The sequence below is a fragment of the Panthera leo genome, chromosome A3 (genome assembly GCF_018350215.1).
Source record: "Panthera leo isolate Ple1 chromosome A3, P.leo_Ple1_pat1.1, whole genome shotgun sequence".
Lineage (NCBI taxonomy): Eukaryota > Metazoa > Chordata > Mammalia > Carnivora > Felidae > Panthera > Panthera leo.
The window spans coordinates 116,991,049-117,009,591 of NC_056681.1; the positions used below are offsets into that span (position 1 = coordinate 116,991,049).

Genomic DNA, 18,543 nt, shown 5'->3' on the forward strand with positions numbered 1-18,543 from the left:
AGAATGCCTGGCTCATGGTGGTTTTTAATGCAATGATCACCTCCATGGCGAGTTACGGGAACCATAGCTTTTGCAGAAAGTAGTGAGTGAGAAGATTCTGAGAGCGGGCTTGATGGCCTGCTGTGGCTGACCTGCGAGCTCCTCCAGGATCTCATTGGTAACCGAGATCAGACCTGGAAATGGCAGACTAGAGAGGTTGGTGAAGGCAATTTTGGTGAATAGATTTCCTTCCCCTTCCTTCCCCTTCCTTCCCCTTCCTTCCCCTTCCTTCCCCTTCCTTCCCCTTCCTTCCCCTTCCTTCCCCTTCCTTCCCCTTCCTTCCCCTTCCCTTCCCTTCCCTTCCCTTCCCTTCCCTTCCCTTCCCTTCCCTTTCCTTTCCTTTCCTTTTCGCTGACCACCAGCATCTGAATCCACTTTCTATGTTTGGAAAAACTCCACTATACTAAGAGCAACCTGCCTCCCACTGTAGAAGGGGAGAAAGATGAATGCTGGCTCTCCCAATGACCCTCACACTAGGGCTTAGGCACAGGCCCCGGGGCCCTCCAGAGCTGGTGATAGAAAGACGAACAGCCCAGAATCCTTTCTGCTAAGGGTGGCAGCTGCATTCAGTTCCTAAAAGCAGAAGTGACAGCTGTGTCCACAATGTTTCCACTGAACTAGTTCTTTGGCCTGATTTTGATCCTTATGGCTTGGACCCTAGAATTTCACGATTCTGTGATTTCTCATGGCACAGCCTCTGAGCCTCGCTTTTTAACTCTTTCAGACACTCTGCTCGTATAACACATCTGCCAAAATTAACCAGCAGTGCAGAGGTTTTTTTGCTTGCACCCAAGAACCTGTTCCATCTGGAGCAGCCTTGCTTTCATGGCCATAACCTTGGCTGCCTTCCCCCGCCTGCTGTCGGCCATGGACTTCCTCACCAGGGGAAGAGGTGCCTGCCCACGGCAGAAGGAGGTGCAGCTGGGGAGTCACCCAGAGGGTGATAGATAGAAGTTCATTCCCCTGAGCCCTGATACCCCTGGCAGGCATGGCTGCCTCAAAGCAGGGAAGTGGTTCTACTCCAAGGAGTCCATGGGTTTGAAGGATGGAACCACTCTGGAAGCTGTTTGCAGCCTACCCTAGACAGCTAGAAGGCTACCATTGTCCTCTTGAGTGACTGGATGATTGTTTGGGGGAACTCAACATAGTCAAGTGATCCATTTGCTCTGCTCAAAGATTGGATGGAAAAAGTCCCCAAATGAAGAACCCACAGGATGTTTGGAGATCACCTGCTGACTTTCTTTCTCCCTGTGCTCCCCAATAACACCTGTTTCCCTGGAAGAGGAGGACAGAGGAAATGCAAGTGATCTCACTGAATCCTCTAGACTCTCTTAGACAGAAACGGTTTCCCAGCCAGGAGTCGGAAGCTCATAAACATTTCTCAAGGACAAATGGAAATATATTTGTGTGTGTGTAAGGCCAGGCACTGAGATTTGGTGAAATATGTTCAGTGACTTCGTTGTTTACAGCTTGATTCAAATAAACTGAATTACAGTCCCTGCTGCCTCTCAGAGTATCTTTAAATCTGTAAACTGGTCAGTGGTAACCTCACATTGGACAGCTGGGGTCAAGATAACGTAAGCATGTGCTCATTTTCTAACCAGAGCAATCAGACGACATCTTGGGCAGTCTTAGAACCTTTCCTGGCTTACCTGGTATTTCTTATTGACTTCGATGAGGGAGGCAAGTTCTGGTGCGTTATCATCAAACTTCAGGACACAGGAGCACAGATTCCTGTAGACCAAACCAAGGAGAGGCCCCACCCCATCAAAATCACCATCTGAATGCATGACCCTGGCTTGAGATTCAGAACCTATTTAATTTGGAGGTACCAGAGGAAGCCGAAGAAAATTCAACAGACCTGGATTTTCTCTTTAAAGTGAAATAGTTACTTCTGACATCTGCAGGAGGGACTTACAGAGCTGAGTTACCTTATGACTGTCTGAAGACAGATGGCACAGATAAGGCACACCTACTTTTAAATAATAAAAATGACAAAAATAAGAGGGGCTAATGCATATTACTGTTTACTGTGCCAAGAGCTTTATGGGTATGAACGCATTTAATCCTCTCAGCTATTCAAGAGGTTGGATTATCATTATCCTCACTGTATAGATGAGAAAACTGAGGCTCAGTGTGGTTGAGTACTTTCTCAAGGTCACACGGAGACTAAGTGTGGGAGCTAGGACTTGAACTCAAGAACGTCTGGTCTGATCCCTGGTTAAACTGCTTCTGTCCAGTCTGTATCTCTGCTGTGATTGGCCACCTTGCATATCCAGGCTTTTGGTCTAAGGGGGTGAGGGTGTAATAGTAGATGGCTTAGAGTAGATGGCCCTCCGAGGAAGGCTCGACCACTGAGACAGGACAGCAGAGAGGCGGCAGACCATGGTGACCCCCAGTCTGCCTAACCTGTCAGTGACTTGGCCATTTCAGAGCTGAGAACAGACCTGGCAAATGCCTACTCCGAACCTTTAGCTTTAATTGTCTAAAAACCCCGCAGTGATTGGTAGCAAGAGATTTGGGGGTAAGCTGCTCTGAAATGAATACACTGAATCCCCCGTGTGGCCCAGTGACTGGAGAAAGTGGGAGCCAGAGAATGAGTCAGCAGCTGAAAATAGCATGCCTGACACCAGCTGCATTAATAGGCCTGTGTCATCCAGCAGCCATCCTCCTGCTCACGGTGTCCTCAGGCCTTCCCCGGGGGACCTGTGCAATCTGGGCCCCCAGGTGCGGTCTGGCATGGATCTTCAGGGTGGCGGCCAAGGTACCCCTTCATTTCCAAGAGCAAACCTGGCCCTTGTGAATTATTCATTCACTCATTCAGCAAACAGCCACAGAGCCCCTACACTGTGCTAGCAGTGACTCAGACAGAGGTCAGGGCTGTTGGGGGAGAGGCACATGAATAATCAGCACGTGGTGTGCCCAGGGCTGTGGTGGGGGCCTGGGAAGAGCTGCAGAGCTAGGGAGGAAGCTGGGCTGGGGCACAGCCACCGTGGCCTGGGCTAATGGTCCAGAGAGGGCCTTACAGGAAGCAATGCTGTGAGAAATGTTCATGCTCGGGTTAGAAGGGTATCTTAACCCTGAAGGTCATGGAGATGTGTAATATCAGAGAGGGAACTACCTTTGTTTGGCTCTGGAGACAGAATAAAGAAGGCTTCTCAGGGACTTTCCCAGGACCAGGGCGCTCTATGCTCCGGGAAGACTGTCCTCCAGATCCTGATTATAATTTGTCCCCCCTCTCCTCTAAGTGACAAGAGCCCTACATTTGTGATTGCCCAGCCAGGAGCACCCATGCCAAACAGAAGCTCCCTCTGTCCTGGAGATGGGCCTGTAGGGGTGGGGAAGCTCTGGATACACTTAGTGGTGGCCCGTGAGCCTGGCCACGCAGGACCACTCCGTTCCTCACACTTTACTCTTCCCTCCCCTGAGAACTGAAGGGTGTCCTGAGCCGCCATGACAACAGGAGCACGGCTGGGTTGTAAGTACATACTTGGAGGGTAGATGAGGCCTATGCTCAGTCACGAAAACCCGTTAGGCCTTGTCGGGTTGGAAAATGGGGTGGTCTTAACACTTCTCACACATCTGCCCTTGGGCTTTCTAAGTAATTGAGATTACTTTCTGCTAAGGGTCTCATGGCGCTACAGGGAACGGGGCCGGGGAGTGGGTGGGTAGGTGGTTGGGGAAGCTTCCTTCTCACCTAAGGATCAGCCTTGGGCAGCTGACTTTCTTCTCCTGATACAGCTCCCTCAGGTTGATGATCTCCAGAACATTTACCAGGTTCACAAATGCCCGAGGAACCTGAGGGAAGGCAAGACCAGTCCCTAAGAGGACCAAGGCCAGGGAATCCAGTCTCTCATCTGGGTCTGGGGCCAGCTGGGTCTGTGGTCTTTAATGTGGCCCCGTCCACTTCCTTATCCCTCCTGCCCCACCTCCCCCCCTTGACACTGTGTTTAGGACAAAGCATGGTCAGCACTGGCCTCCAGGGAAAGGCAGGCAGGAAGCCAGAGCTGCCTCTGGGCCAAGCCTGAGGCCCAAGAAGGACGCGGTTGAACTGCACAGAGGCCACGCAGACCAGCTTCCACACCTCAGCATGGAGGATGTCCAGAGCCTTCCTGATGTTGTCCGTGAAGTTCTGGGGAGAATAGTGGACCTGCAAGAAGACAAAATGTTTAACACCATTCACTACCCAATCTCTCTGCAGACCAGGGCCATTTCCTCTCTTGGGTCCCCTTCTTCTTGTACTTCAGCCAGAATAGGCAACGTTGAAACATAAGGTTCACCTTCGGGGCCCCCAGCCTCTGCTCCAACCCCACTGTCCTTGGGCTGGTCGTGGTTGTGAGACCAGGGAAGCCTTTTTTTCTGCATGGAATTATGGAGAGCTCTGGATCCACTTTGCATTAGCGAGATGCAGGGCCTTAGCTAAAGCACATCACACCTCTGGGTCCCTCTAGAATGGGGTGTTGGAGCCTAGGACCTCTAAGATTCCTGTAGTTTGAATATTCTCTGATCCTATGGCCTGAGCTCTTTTCTTAGAGCCTCAAGTGCCTGGGGGACCTATGGCCCAATCAGATCACTTAAGGAGATGATGGGAGGGCAAGGGGGTCCTGGGAATCCTCTCCCCTAAGCATAAAAACATTTTAATCATTTTTTCTTCTGCTCTCCATACTTGTGGTTTAAAAATTTTTTTTTTTTTTTTTTTTTTTTTTTTTTTTTTTTTAAGTGGAACCCTTTCTCTGGCTTAAATCTAACCAAGAGCCCAAACTAATCAAAACTATAACTTTCAAGAAGGGGGGCAGGGCCATGGTCTAACTTCCCCACCCACTTTGCTAACAGCCCCAGGCCCACCGTGGGCCTTCACGTCACAGCCTGAAAACCTCAGACCCTGGTGACTTTGATGCCAGGGAAGCAGGCTGTGAGGGGTCTTGGGGGCAGGGTTGCCCCTCAGAGAAGAAGCTCCCAGGCTCAGCAAGACTCCCCACTTCCTCAACTTTCCTCTGCTGGTCCTCTTTCTGCCTGACAAATGTCCTCATTTTCCAGCCCCAGCTGGAAGGTCTCCTGCTCTGTGTAAACCTCTGACTCTCCCCCACACAAAACACAAATTCCCATGGCAATTCTTACTTTGGAACTCTCTTCTGTATCACTACAACCACATCATGATGTTTTCCTTATCATGTTATGGCGAGTTGTCTGCGCCTCCCTCCCTGACTGTGTGTTCCTTGAGGACAGAGACTCAAGGCTTAGCTCCTAGTACAGCGCCTGGCATATGATACACGCCCAGCAAATGATACTAGAAATTAAAAACGTTCTGTTTATCAGAAAACACTATAAACAAAATTAAATAGAAAGCCACAAATAGGCAACATATTTGATAAAGGGGTCAGTATATTTAATATAAGGGGCTTTTAGAAATCAATAAGAAAGCGATAAATACCTTAACAGAAAATAGTCAATAGGCATAATATAGAACTTTTCAGGAGAAATTCAAATGAGCATTAAATAGAGGTTTATTCCTCCCTACTGATCAAGTAAATGCAAATTTTGAAAACAAGATACAATTTTTTCATTTATTAGATTAGCAGCTATTAAAACAAATAACATACATTGACAGATGGAGAGTGAGGAAATAGACATAACTGATACCAACATTCTGGAAGCAATTTGGCAATATGTATCCAAAACATTAAAAAATGTGCAGAATCCCCCCAAAATAAGATGGATGGATAAATCCATTAAACTTATAAGATAACATTTTGCTATATTAGCTTAATGGATTTAACAACTGTAAAATCTAGGCAGTGGATATATGAGCCTCTCCTCCATAATTCTTTCCATTTCTCAGTATGTTTGTAAGTTTTCGTGATAAAATATTAGGGGAAACATATATATCTTCTTGCTTAAAAGTCTTACTACTTGGAATACATATCAGGAAACAATTATAGATGTACATAAATATGGATGTTTACCCTAGTATTATTTATAACAGGCATAATTAGAAACAATACAAGTTATGTCTCCAATGACTGGGGACAGCTAAATAAAGTATGGCCAATATAGGTTATGGGTGACTTATACGGTCATTAAGAATTATTTTATGGAAGACTAAATACTGACAGAGGAGTATCTTCCCAATGTATTGCTATTGAGAAAAAGCAGATCACCAAACAAGATTTCCAGAATGATGCTATTGTTAGCAAATAATAAAGAAATGGCTTCCCAATCACAGAACATGCTAGAAAGACATGCTAGACATGGCATTTTTGGATGTTGTTAATTACAGAGAATATTTTTTTTTCTCTGTACTTTGATATACTTCCTATGTGGATTGCTTATAAAATAAAATTTTTAAGAAAACCTATTATCTTTAAAGTCTGCTGGATTCCATGCGGAAGAGTTGCAGGCATGCCTAGCACAGGCAGAAAAGGTAGAAATTACAAGAAGGCCGAGTTGGGCTTCACACAAAAAGCACTACCAAAAAAATTGGTACCTGCTTATAATACTAAGTAGAGCACATTAGAGAGCTGCCTATTGCTGGGAATGTTCAACAGCTAGATTCTATGGAAGGCATTCCTGCCACAGGTAGGAGAGAGGTCGGTAGGGTCGAGGACAGCTCAGAGATTCTGGGGTTCCAGGAAGAAGCACCACATCCACGAGGCAGCAGCCTGGCTCTTGGGTTTCCCATCAACTCAGAGAGACTTGGCTCCGAACCTTGCCTAAACGCTTGCGTTAGGAAATCAACCTTTCCATTCAAATGATGGCCTAGAGATGGTAAGGCAGTTCAATGCTGGAAAAAGGAGCTGACTTATAATGACCTAGATGAAGATACGCCTGATTTTTCCAGATCCTTGGAATGCTATCTTGGTTTCTAGAATATGATATGATAAGGTTCCCTTGTTATGAAACTTAATCAAGATCAATTTCATAACCAGCTTGGTTGAATCTTTTCCTGGAGGTGAATGCCTCCTTGGTCTCAGGGTTAATCCCAGGCCACAAGCCCCAAGTCCCAACCCCTGCTGTACTGCTCCAGCCACCGAGGGTGACAATCCCTTCCCTGGGGAGTCTTGAGTTAAGGGCCTGGAGACTCACCAGGTCACTGCAGAATTCACAGAGATCGTTGCCTCCTATAAACAGGGTTATTATCTTCCAATCTTCCTGAAAATTTATCTTCTGAAATGAATAGGAAACCAACAAGTAAGTGCCTTGCTCCAGAGTCAAGTCAAGGAAAAGTGCTGAACATTGGCAGGGATGGATCCTCACATACCAGAGGGTTTAATGGACATTAACAATTCCTGTTCTTTGGTTTTGGGGTCCTGAGATCATAGGTCATAGGTTGTAGGTGCTAAGTCATTTGTTGTTGTTTTTAAAGGTGGATTCTCTAGACTTCCATGTGGCCTCATCTCATCCTCTACCCCAGAGCTGAGCCTTTCTGCCTCCACGGATTTCTCCTGCTCACTCTCTCTTCCGGGGAATCCTACCTCAAGCAGTCCCAGGTGGTGCTTCCCCCAGAATTACCGTGTCATTCTTCATCAGGTCCACCAGCCTCCTGGCCTGAACAGGTAAATTCCTGTGGGCACATAGGAAGAAGTCACCTGAGAAGCAGGGACTGTGAAGCGGGGCAGGGAGAGGACTTCGCAGAGATGGCAGGAACCAAATGTGCAACAGGATAGTTGGACGGAAGGCTATGTTCCTGCCCCAGATCACCTTTCCCATTCAGTCTCCACTGGAGGTGTGGGGGAGGCGGGGGAGTCGTGACTGTGCTTTGGGAAGGGCAGGGCACGCCACACATGAGGGGGTGACTCAGAGGAATGTTTCCTGATTGGCCTCCTTGATGAAACGTCCTCCTTTCTCTTCCAAGCCAGGCTCATTCGGGGCAGACAGAAGGCTGTATGTGCGTTTCATGTCATACATTGCTGGGTATGAGCCTGATCCTGTGGTATGAACTCCACCTCAAGGGTACCCGCACCCTCGAGGTGACGTGGTTGAGTCAGACACACTTGGGCTTGACATTTAGTGGCCTCCTGCTGACTGTGGTCATGTAACTTAAGTTTGCAGTCCCCAAAGAGTAGAGATAAACCCCCCCTAACCGAGAGGGTCATGGAGAGCAGTGAATGAGATGAGCAAAGGAGCCTTGTGGAGTAAGAGCCACTCCTGGTGCCACACAGCATGGGGCTGACTCCTGCTTCCATCAGCCACTGCCCAGCTGGGAGACCTTGACAGAGTACTCGACTTGGCAAACCCTCAGTGTTTCCCTGTGTACCATGGGGACGGTAAGCATACCTTCTTCATCGAGTTGTCGGATGGATGAGATCAAGAACTTAGAGTAGCATGTGGTAAGCATCCACATTGGAAATAATCCACTGAATCACTACCACCACCACCACCACCGATACCAGTCTCTGGCACAGTGCCAGCAGGAAAATACTGGTTGTCAGATCTTCCTCTCTTTTTTAATAAAAAAAAAAAATTTTTTTTAGTTTATTTATTTTGAGATAGAGAGAGAGAGTGAGCAAGCATCAGTCAGGGAGGGGCAGAGAGAGAGGGAAAGAGAGAATCTCAAGCAGACTCCACGGTGTCATGGCAGAGCCCGACGTGGAGCTTGATCTCACGAACCTCGAGATCATGACTTGAGCTGAAACCAAGAGTCAGATGCTCAACCGACTGAGCCACCCCGGCACCCCAATTCCATCCTCTCTTAACTATTGGCCCAGCTAGTCTGGTCTTAACCACAGTGAACAAAGTATCCAGATGACCTGGGTGGGAGTTTTGGGTAAGCCACTTAATCTCTTTGAGCCGTGGTTTCCGCATCTGTAAATCTGAAGCCATCAGGGCACATGCTCTGTGGACCAGAGTCTGATTACTTGACCTCTCTGAGCCTCAATATCCTCATTAAGAAAATGTGAGTATCTGACCTCTGTTCTGTCCAACTCACAATAACGACACAGAACACAGGGGTAATAAACATGAGGCTACCTTGTACATTGGACACTGCTGTTAGGTATGAGGGGTTATTACTGGACCCGGGATAAAGCCTGCAGGGCACAAGGACAACAGACCACATGGTTGAGTTGATGCTTTTGTTCAGACCACTTTGTCTCTTTGTGCTACAGTTTCTTCATCTGTCATCTGGGCGTAATAATCCCTAACTCTTCCCTACATCTCAGGATGTGCTTGGACAAATGGATTACTTGTGCAAAAGAGCCCCATGGCCTTGAGGACAGCAAGGGAGGAATCCATATGAATCACGCTCTGTCTTGCTTACTTTTATATTCTCCACGAAGGTTTCATTCTTGGATGCCTCCCTGACCGAATCATGCTTAGAAATGTCTCTCCTGATACTACAAGCTGACAAATGCTTTGGGAAAAAGCAAAGCTATGGTAATATTAAAGCCACAATTTTTAGGCAGTAAATTGGTAACCTTTCACTTTTCCCCCACCAAAAGGGAAAACGAAGCTGCAGAATTCATTATAAAACTGATCAGGTTTTGCAAAATCTCTCATTTGGATTATTCCTGTCGTGAATAAATAAGAGTTACTCAGGTGGCGAGTAGTTTCGGGATAGGATTGAATCGACTGGCCGAATGATGTCAGGGAATCTGGGAACCAAACACAGAATCCCTAAGATCTACATAGTAAAGAGGTTTGGGACTATTCTGGAAGAAAAATAGGATTAAGAAACAGAGAGGATCGAGGCACCTGGCTGGCTCAATTGGTTCAGTGTCCGATTCCCGATTTCAGCTCAGGTCATGATTTTGCAGTTCATGAGTTCGAGCCCCATATCAACACACAGCCTGCTTGGGATTCTCTCCACCCTCCCCCGCCCCTCCCCCAACTTGCACTCTCTCTCAAATAAATAAACTTTTTAAAAAATTAAAAAAAAAAAAGAAACAGAAAGGGTCTTTCCATATTTATCCTAGCTTCAGTGTGGTATTCACTTTTCTCTGACTAGGTGGCAAATCTGAGGAAGCACTCCAGGCTCGGGGATCATGGAGAGAAATGGAGGCATAGGACCCAGGGAAGCCTACCCTGCTCTCGGAACCTTCCACTCAGTGTGCATGGACCCCTGCTCACCACCAGTTCACCCAGGTAGGTCCTGCATTCCTGCTGCATTGCTACCGGGACCACCATCCTGACCCAACCTGTCTGCACAACTTCCAGCTCACCAGAACTTTCACATCCAACATGGCATGGAACCCCATAGCCACCCCATGGGAGAGCTTCACAGCCAGGCCCATCTCGGAGGCTAAGGTTTAGGGAGGCGGGATGTGTGTGCTAGGACTCAGACTCAGAGCTTCCTCCCAGGACCCGTGCTCCTTCAATGACCCAGGAAGGGTGCAAAGTTGAGAGCCTGAAAAGACTGTTGGAAAGCATGTCTGAGGAAGGCAAGGAGAAGAAGACACGAAAGATGGAGCACTGAGGAAGCAATGAAAACTGGAACTCAGATTGAGCCCTCTCATACCACTGTCTTCTGTGGACATGAGATTTCTAAACAAGGCAAAGTAATTTGCTCAAAGCATATACCTGGCATCAGAGCAAACTGTGACTAGTTCCTGGGGTGGTGTTGGGGGTGGGCTAGTATGTTTGTGTCCCACAGTGAGGGACACCCCAGGAGAGCCCAGCCAGTCCAGTCTTTGACCCCCAGACCTCTCCCTTGGACCAAACCTCCCAGCCTTCAGCCATACACCCCTGCCCAGGCCAAGCCCCCGACTAGGTCCCCAGAGGACCTCTGGGGCCACCCCCAAGGCTCCCCTGCTCACTCAGCTCGGGCTCCTGCCACAGCCTGATTTAGGAACGCTCCAGCACTGTTTTCTTTCCCGGTACCAATAGAGAAGCCCCTCAGGTTAGGGTTGAATTCGCGGAAGATGTCTGGAAATACAAAGAAGAGACATGCTTAGTAACTACCCCGAAAACAATCTTCACATTCCTTTGATAAGTGCCAGTGCATGTTAGGGACAAAGAACCCTCACCCTTCAAGCTCTTAACCTTACTGTTGACTCAGCCCAGAAAGAAAATGTCCAGCAGGCTGGTGCTTAACCACATGGGCAACACACGTACATTGGTGTTTCATGAATTATTGTCATGAATAAATGTGAGTCTGGGTCTGGTGCCTCTCTCATGCATTTTTCTTTTTGTTTTCTAGATATATAATAATTTTTTGAGATAGAATTCATACACCATGACATTCACAACTTAAAGTGCAGTTCAATAGCCCTTAGTCTATTCACAGAGCTGTGCAACCATCAACATAATGGACTTTAGAACATTTTCATCACCCCCAAAAAGAAACTCTGTGCACACGAGTCACTCCCCATTCCCTCCAACCCTGTGGCAACCACTAATTTACTTTCTCTCTGTGTAGGTTTGCTTATTCTATACATCTCATATAAACGGAATCATACAACATGACTTCTGTGGCTGGCTTCTGTCACGGACCATGTTTTCAGAGTTTATCCATGTTACAGCACGCATCAGCACTTGATTCCTTTCACTGCCAAATAATATCCCACTGTACGGATAGACCACATTTATCCATGCATCCTTTGAAGGATTGGGATTGTTCCCACTTTTTTGGCCATTATGAATAATGTTGCTACGAACAAGTTTACTTTTGTACTAGTTTTTGTGTGAATTTCTCTTGGATATACATTAGGAAGAGAAATGTTGGCTCCTATGGTAACTGTTTAAACTTTTGAGGAACTTACAGACCTTTTTTCAAAGCACCTGTGTGATTTTATGTTCCTGTCAGGAGTGTAGGAGGGTCTTAATTTCTGCACATCCTCACCAACATTTATCTTTTTAAAAATAACAAATATAGTGGATGTGGAATGGTGCCTCATTATGATTTGGTTTGCTTTAATGGCTACTAATGTTGAACATCTTTTCATATACTTATTGGTCATTTGTGTATCTTCTTTGGTGAAATGTCTATTCAAATTGTTTGCCCATTTTTAATGTACCCAAATCAAATTGTCTTATTATTGAGTTTTAAGAGTTCTTTATATTTTCTAGATATAAGTTTCTTAGCAGATATGATTTACAAATATCTTCTTTCCCTCTTTGGGTTGTCTTTTTACTTTCTTGAGGGTATCTTTTGAAACTCAAAGGTGTTTAATTTTGTCCCATCTATTTTTTCTCTTGTGTCACTTGTGCTTTTGGTGTTGTGTCTAAGAAGTCTTTGTTTAGCCCAAGGCCATGAAGATTTGCTCCTATACTCTCTTCTAAGGGTGAATTTTAGCTCTTACATTTAAGCCTATTATCCATTTTGAGTTCATTTTTGTATATGGTGTGAGGTAGGAGTCCAACTTCATCATTTTGCATATGGCTATATACTTATCCCAACACTATTTATTGAAAAGACTATTCTTACCCATTGATGTTGGCACTCATGTTGAAAACGAGTTAACCATAAGTATGGAGGTTTATTTATGGACTCTCAATTCTATTCCATTGATCTATATGGCTATCCTTATGCCAGTACCACATTGTCTTCATTATTGCAGCTTTATAAGTTTTGAAATTGGGAAGTGTGAGTCCACTGGATTTGTTCTTTTTCAAAATTATCTTGGCTATTCTGGGTCTTTTAAATTTCCATATGAATTTTAGAGTCAGCTTGTCAATTTAAGCAAAGAAGCCACCTGGAATTTTGATAGAGATTATATCAAATCTGTAGATTAATTTGGAGGATGTTGCCATCTTAACAGTATTATATCTTCCGATCCATGAACATGGAACGTCTTTCCATTTGTTTAGGTCTGATTACATTTCTTTCAGCAATGTTTTGTAATCTGAAAAGTATAAAGGATGCACTTCGTTTGCTGAACCAAGAATGCAATAGAACCTACACAACACAGATGCACTGAACTCATTCCTTGGGGCTTTGGAGACATTGTACCCAATGGATAGAAATTACTCTGGGGGGTGCCTGGGTGGCTCAGTTGGTTGAGTGTCTGACCCTTGGTTTAGGCTCTGGTCATGATCTCATGGTTGGTGGGTTCAAGCCCTGCATCAGGCTCTGTGCTGACAGTGTAGGGCCTGCTTTGGATCCTCTCTCTCCTTCTCTCTGCCTCTCTCTCTCAAAATAAACATTCAAAAAAAAAAAAAAAAAAAAAAGAAAGAAAGAAAGAAAGAAATTACTCTGATTTCTACTCAACAGAAGGAAGAGCTGTGAAATCACCAGAGCAATCTGCAAATAGAATGGATTCTCCCAGGTTTCCCATTACTGGGGGAACCCAGCACAGGCCAGCTAGCTACTTATCATGAATATCACAGAAAAGCACTACACATTGTTTCGAGCAAGAACTTGCTGGTGCATGCAGTTCCCTCTGCCAGTAATGTTCCATCCCCTTTCCTTACCTGATGAATTCTATTTCTTAAAACCCCTTTCAGAAGGCACAGTTAACCATCTTCTTATTTATTTTCCCCTAAACATTGTACGTAACTATCATTATCGGTATATGTGTCTGTCTTTAGGGAGACATGTCCCCAAAGAGATTGTGATGATGTCATGAGGGCAAGAGCCTTGCTTCATTCTCCTATTTCCCAAGCATCCAGACCTGGAGTATCTGCTGGATTAAATTGAAGAGGGAGCCGAACCCAGGTTCTGTTCTGACCTTATGTTCTCGTAAATCTTCGAACACATTTTCATGCAGTTATTTCCCTGTGGATTACCCAGTTACTTCATAACTGTTGTGAGGAAGAGTCTGAACAGGCAATGGTCTGCTGCTCAGCCAAGTATGGACTCTACCCGGGGGGGGGGGGGGTGACACTGTCTCAGTCCTTTGTAAATCACTGTAGTGAAAGGTCCAATCCCCTCATCCACGATAATAGCGTGGGAATCAGGAAGCCCAGCAAAGCTGATGTATACGCAGGGCCAGCTCACAGCCCAGTCAATCACACTCACAGAAGCAACCCAAACCACCTCCCCTAGCAGTAAAGACAGGGAGGACACGTGTCACAGGACTGTACCTATTTCAATGCACCAGAATTTGCAAATAGCAAAACAGATAACCACACATGAAGCCCAATCGGTCCTGCCTAGGTGGAGATCAAGCCATCTCCATCACCAAAGTCTTGGTGCCTTAAACCTCAAAGAACTCCTTGCCTTCCAAAGATATGTTACAAAGGGATAATTCCAAGAAAAGTAAACGAGAGCAGGACCAATTAAGTTCCTCTCAGGCAAAAAACAAATATTATTAGCTGGAAGATCTGAAGGGAAAATAATTGTGACATTTAGTGAATGCCTACTTTAAGAACAAGCACTGTGGTGTTCATGCGCCAAGGAGAATAAAAAGACACATCAGGCCAGACCATTCAGAGAACATAGCTCAGGCTTAAAAAAAAAAAAAAAATATTCCAAGCAGGCTGCGGGTGAAGTGATTCAAGGAAAACATCAGGCCCCCAATACGGCTGTGTTTGCACAGCCTGCACAAACTACTGCTGTGGTGGTGGTGTTTCCTAGTGACACTCAGGGATTCAACGTCTTTGTATACAGTGGTGATTAATGGAGCCCAAGCCCAGATCAATGCCTCCCAGAAAGGTGCTCTGCTCAGAATGACAGGCAAAACAGAGATGGGTTTACTTTCCTTCTTTCTGAAATCATTTCCTAAGAATGACTTGCACTAAGATTTAGCCTGAAGTCTCTTCTCCCTCTCTTCCTTCCTTTTACAAATACAATTTCTCTTTAAAAAGAAAGAGAGGGAGAGAAAGAGAAAAAAAAGAGAAAGAGAGAGAAAAAGAGAAATAAGGAAAAGAAAGGAAAAGAGAAAAGAAAAGAAAAGAAAAGAAAAGAAAAAAAATCTCTCAAAGGCTTTCATGATGTTCATCAGAGACAGGCGACCGCCTCGGGGACGTTGCGCCCCCTGGTGAACGTGGCTGAGTCCCGCCGGCCGGCTCCCTGCCGAGCCCGCGACCGCCGCCAGGAGACGCTGCTGAGCCGCACAGGGCTGAGCCCGGGCGATCGCGTACTCACTTGCGAGGGTGGTGACGCTGCTGAGGTTGTGATCGCCGCCGATACTGTGGTAGAACAAAAAAGAAAACCGAGGTTGAAAGCGCCATTGATGCCAAAACACCTCAGACACTCCCAAGACAGGCCTTTCTTCTGAGAGACACCCTGGGGGCTTGGAGCTTGTCATTTCCTCATTATTTCCAGTAGAAAAACAAACCGGAACATAGCAACTCCTCTTTTTGTCCCCACAAACCAGAACACCCAGAGAAGAAACAGATTTAAATGGCACGGTGACTGCGATGATTTTTTTTAACTTCGAGCACTGACGTTGGGACAGGGGAACGAAGTGGTCCCCCTTTGCCCCTGTTTTTCTAAAGGGAAGGTGAGCGTTCCTTGGATGCTGAGCCAAGTCGCGCCCCACTAGCCACTGCAGCTGGGCACGGCTGTTATTATTGAAAACACAGTGGAAACGTTTGCCCTCGTCATTCTGTTCCTATTTGGCTTGCAAAAACCTGCTTTTAAAGCGTGTCTTCTAGAGAGAACCCATCTTCTAAGCTGCTTCTAAAATTCCAAGCAAATCAAAGTTGGATGGGTTTCTAGGCATGAGAATATGCAACATTCCACAGTTTATTGGATTCCCTGCTTTTCCATATCCCCTCATTCTCTGCCAAGTACATCTGAGAACATTTAAAAGGGTCTCAAATGTTTGGGGTTTAATTCTGTGCAACATCGCAAGGGAGGATGCCTGGGATTCAACACTCAGGGTCAGTCTGGTACCAGGGATGCCAGATTCCGGGCTGAGGAAACACCAGACCTGCCCTCTCATGCTTGGCATGAGCCGGGTGTTCAAATCCCGAGTCCTGCTCACTGCAGCTTGGGGCAGCCTGGGTTTGATTACAGCCAGAGCAGGAACAAGCCTGCATGAAGCAGTCACCATGGGGGAATGTGCCAGATTAGGGGTCAGGAACCATCTGCTCTATTTTTTGCCCTTTTATCATCTGGCTGTGTGATCTTAGATAGGTTACTTGTCCTCTCTGAGCCTTGCCTTCTCATCTGTAAAACGAAGGCCCTTTAATAATGATACAAACTTCCATTTATATCTACTTTGCTGGATGCTTAAACTCTCTCTATTCCTCATGACGGTTCTCAGGCTGTATTATTATCCCTGCATGGAAGATAAAGAGACAAGCTCAGAGAGGTTAAGTAACTTGCTCAGAGTCGCACAGAGTTAGGCAGCTAGGATTCAGGTTCAACTCCGGTTCCAAAAGGCCACTGTCTCCTTCTGAGCCTACTCCCCAGAGAGAGAAATGGAAGCTAGAGAAGCTTTTCAACCCAAACATTTATGTTCTTTCTCTCCCAAACTCGGCCTGTTCAGGCCTTAGTTCCTGTCCTGGGGAATGCAGTGGTTCAGGGGAAGCTTTTACAGTCCTTCCTCAAAGTAAACCAGAAGCTTCTGTTGAAAAGCACTAGGTGGCTCATGTGTCTGCTAGAAGAATTGTTCTCCGTGAGGCTCAGGGGTCCTCCCCTGCCCTGCAATGAAGGGGTCATGCGGCATCTTGCCACACCCTCACTCACCTCCAGGACAGGCCTCGATACTGTGTCAAGACATCCAAGATGTCCCCAGGCTTTGATCCAGCCCCATTACCTGCCTGAGAAGGAACATCAAGAGGTGAGTTTCCCTGCCCCCTCAGCTGGAAGGTCCGTGTTCTAGTTGGGGCTGGGAGCACCTGAGCACTCCCTAGAATCTAGAGTGTAGACAGTGCCCTGTCTTTTTTTTTTTTTTTTTAAATGTTTATTTCTTCTTAAGACAAAGACAGAGCATGAACAGAGGAGGGGCAGAGAGAGAGAGGAAAACACAGAATCTGAAACAGGCTCCAGGCTCTGAGCTGTCAGCACAGAGCCCGACGCGGGGCTCGAACCCACGAACTGTGACACCGTGACCTGAGCCGAAGTCAGACGCTTAACCGACTGAGCCACCCAGGCGCCCCTACCCTGTCTCCATATGCATCTACCTTTACAGAGATGAGTGAGAGCTCCCACTGGGAACCCTGGTGCCATCCACCGCTTGGCCTCACCCTAAAAAACCCGGCCCAGACCAAGATCAAGTGCTACAGGCTAGCAAAATGGCTCTGAAAATCAGACTGCAAGTGTCCACTTTTCAAAAGGACCCGTTTCTGGGTCCCATCCACCTCCTTTTGAAAAGTTGTGAAATAGACCATAAAAGGAAACATATCACAATCCTTTGAAATTAACGTATCTCCTGTATGTACAATTTTAAAAATAGTAATACAATGCCGTGTACCTACCCTTAAGCTGAAGAAAGACACGGTCTTTTAAAACCTCAATCTGGGCACGCTCTGCAGATGCATGGCCCTTGCCTAAAGCGTGTCATTTCCAAGCAGGGCCATTGCAAAGGTCATGCTGAAGACGGGCCTCTGAGGCAGGCCAGGGGGGAGGCTGGCCTCCATGAGAGACCCTCCGGGGTGTGACCCCTGCTGTCTGGTGCCCAGTTCTCTGCCACCTGCCATGTATGTCACACTCCAAAGTTTGCCTCCCAGGAAGTCCTGAACAGCTATGCTGATTCTTGAGGACTGCTTCTCCCAAGAGCATCTTCAAGCAGACCAGCGGGTCAGGGGTCAGAGGTCAGGCGTCGGGGGGAGCTACCAGGCCACATCCAGCAGGAAGTGGTTGGGATAAGCAGTGCTAAGGACCAGCCTGCCTGTTCTTCCGGAAAGTTACAAGCAGTAGGGTGTTTGGGGTAAAGAATCGCTGAGGGGTCATGGAGGGCACAGCCACAGTACAGGGACAGGCTTCTGGACTTGGAGTCAGGACTCATGAGTGCTGGTCCTGGTCCAGTGCCTGCAAGCTATGCAGTCGTGGGCATTCAGTGCACCTACCCGGCCCCGTCTTTTTGGGTTAAGTTTAAGGTAAGTCATGTTTCGGAAGATTGTATCGAGGATGTCGATGGGATAGATGAAATGCTAACGAGCCACAGACATGAAAGGTGTCTACTGGTCTTTGGGGAAGATTCTCCTGGAGGCCCTGAATTCTACGGACCCAGAGAACAGCAGCTGGATGCGTCTGGAATGGGCGACTAGTAAATGGAAACTTGTGTCCGGGAACCTCTACCCCGTCTCTCAAAGGGCCTGATTTTCTTTCATTGGATAGCACTTTGCAGGCCTGAGGGGTCATCATGGAGCAGCTGCAGAGATGGGCTGGCATCATTCTGAGTACCTTGTCTTCCTCTGCCCCCTGCCCCCCACCCCATTAACACCTGCTCCCGCCTAATCCTCTCTTCACCCTCCTTTGACTTCCTGCATGACCAGCGCCTGGTCTTTGAAGGAGCCCCACACTGTGCGTGAGACCTAGTCCAATCCGCCCAATGCTACCAGACTGTGAGACTTGGGCTGGGTCACTTCTGTCACGACTGCTCCCTCTGAGGTCCCCCCACTTCCTGCTCGCTCATTCATCCCAGCGTCGGGAGAGGAATACTGAGGTTAGGATGGACATGGGGACCGGACCCGGGGGCGGGAGATGACCATGGTCATGAGAGTTCCTCTCTCCGG

General features: G+C 46.8%; 1 protein-coding gene across 1 annotated transcript in view; it reads right to left on the minus strand.

Annotated features, from left to right (window-relative positions):
- PLB1 (phospholipase B1) overlaps window positions 1-18,543 on the minus strand; it is a 143,031-nt gene that overhangs the window by 48,541 nt on the left and 75,947 nt on the right. The window contains exons 20-27 of the mRNA XM_042933363.1: window positions 16,553-16,626; window positions 15,002-15,045; window positions 10,791-10,899; window positions 7,549-7,600; window positions 7,123-7,203; window positions 4,124-4,189; window positions 3,737-3,837; window positions 1,692-1,773 (exon numbers count right to left, since the gene is read on the minus strand). Of these exons, the coding sequence (XP_042789297.1) occupies window positions 1,692-1,773; window positions 3,737-3,837; window positions 4,124-4,189; window positions 7,123-7,203; window positions 7,549-7,600; window positions 10,791-10,899; window positions 15,002-15,045; window positions 16,553-16,626 (609 nt within the window). The remainder of the gene's footprint in view (window positions 1-1,691; window positions 1,774-3,736; window positions 3,838-4,123; window positions 4,190-7,122; window positions 7,204-7,548; window positions 7,601-10,790; window positions 10,900-15,001; window positions 15,046-16,552; window positions 16,627-18,543) is intronic.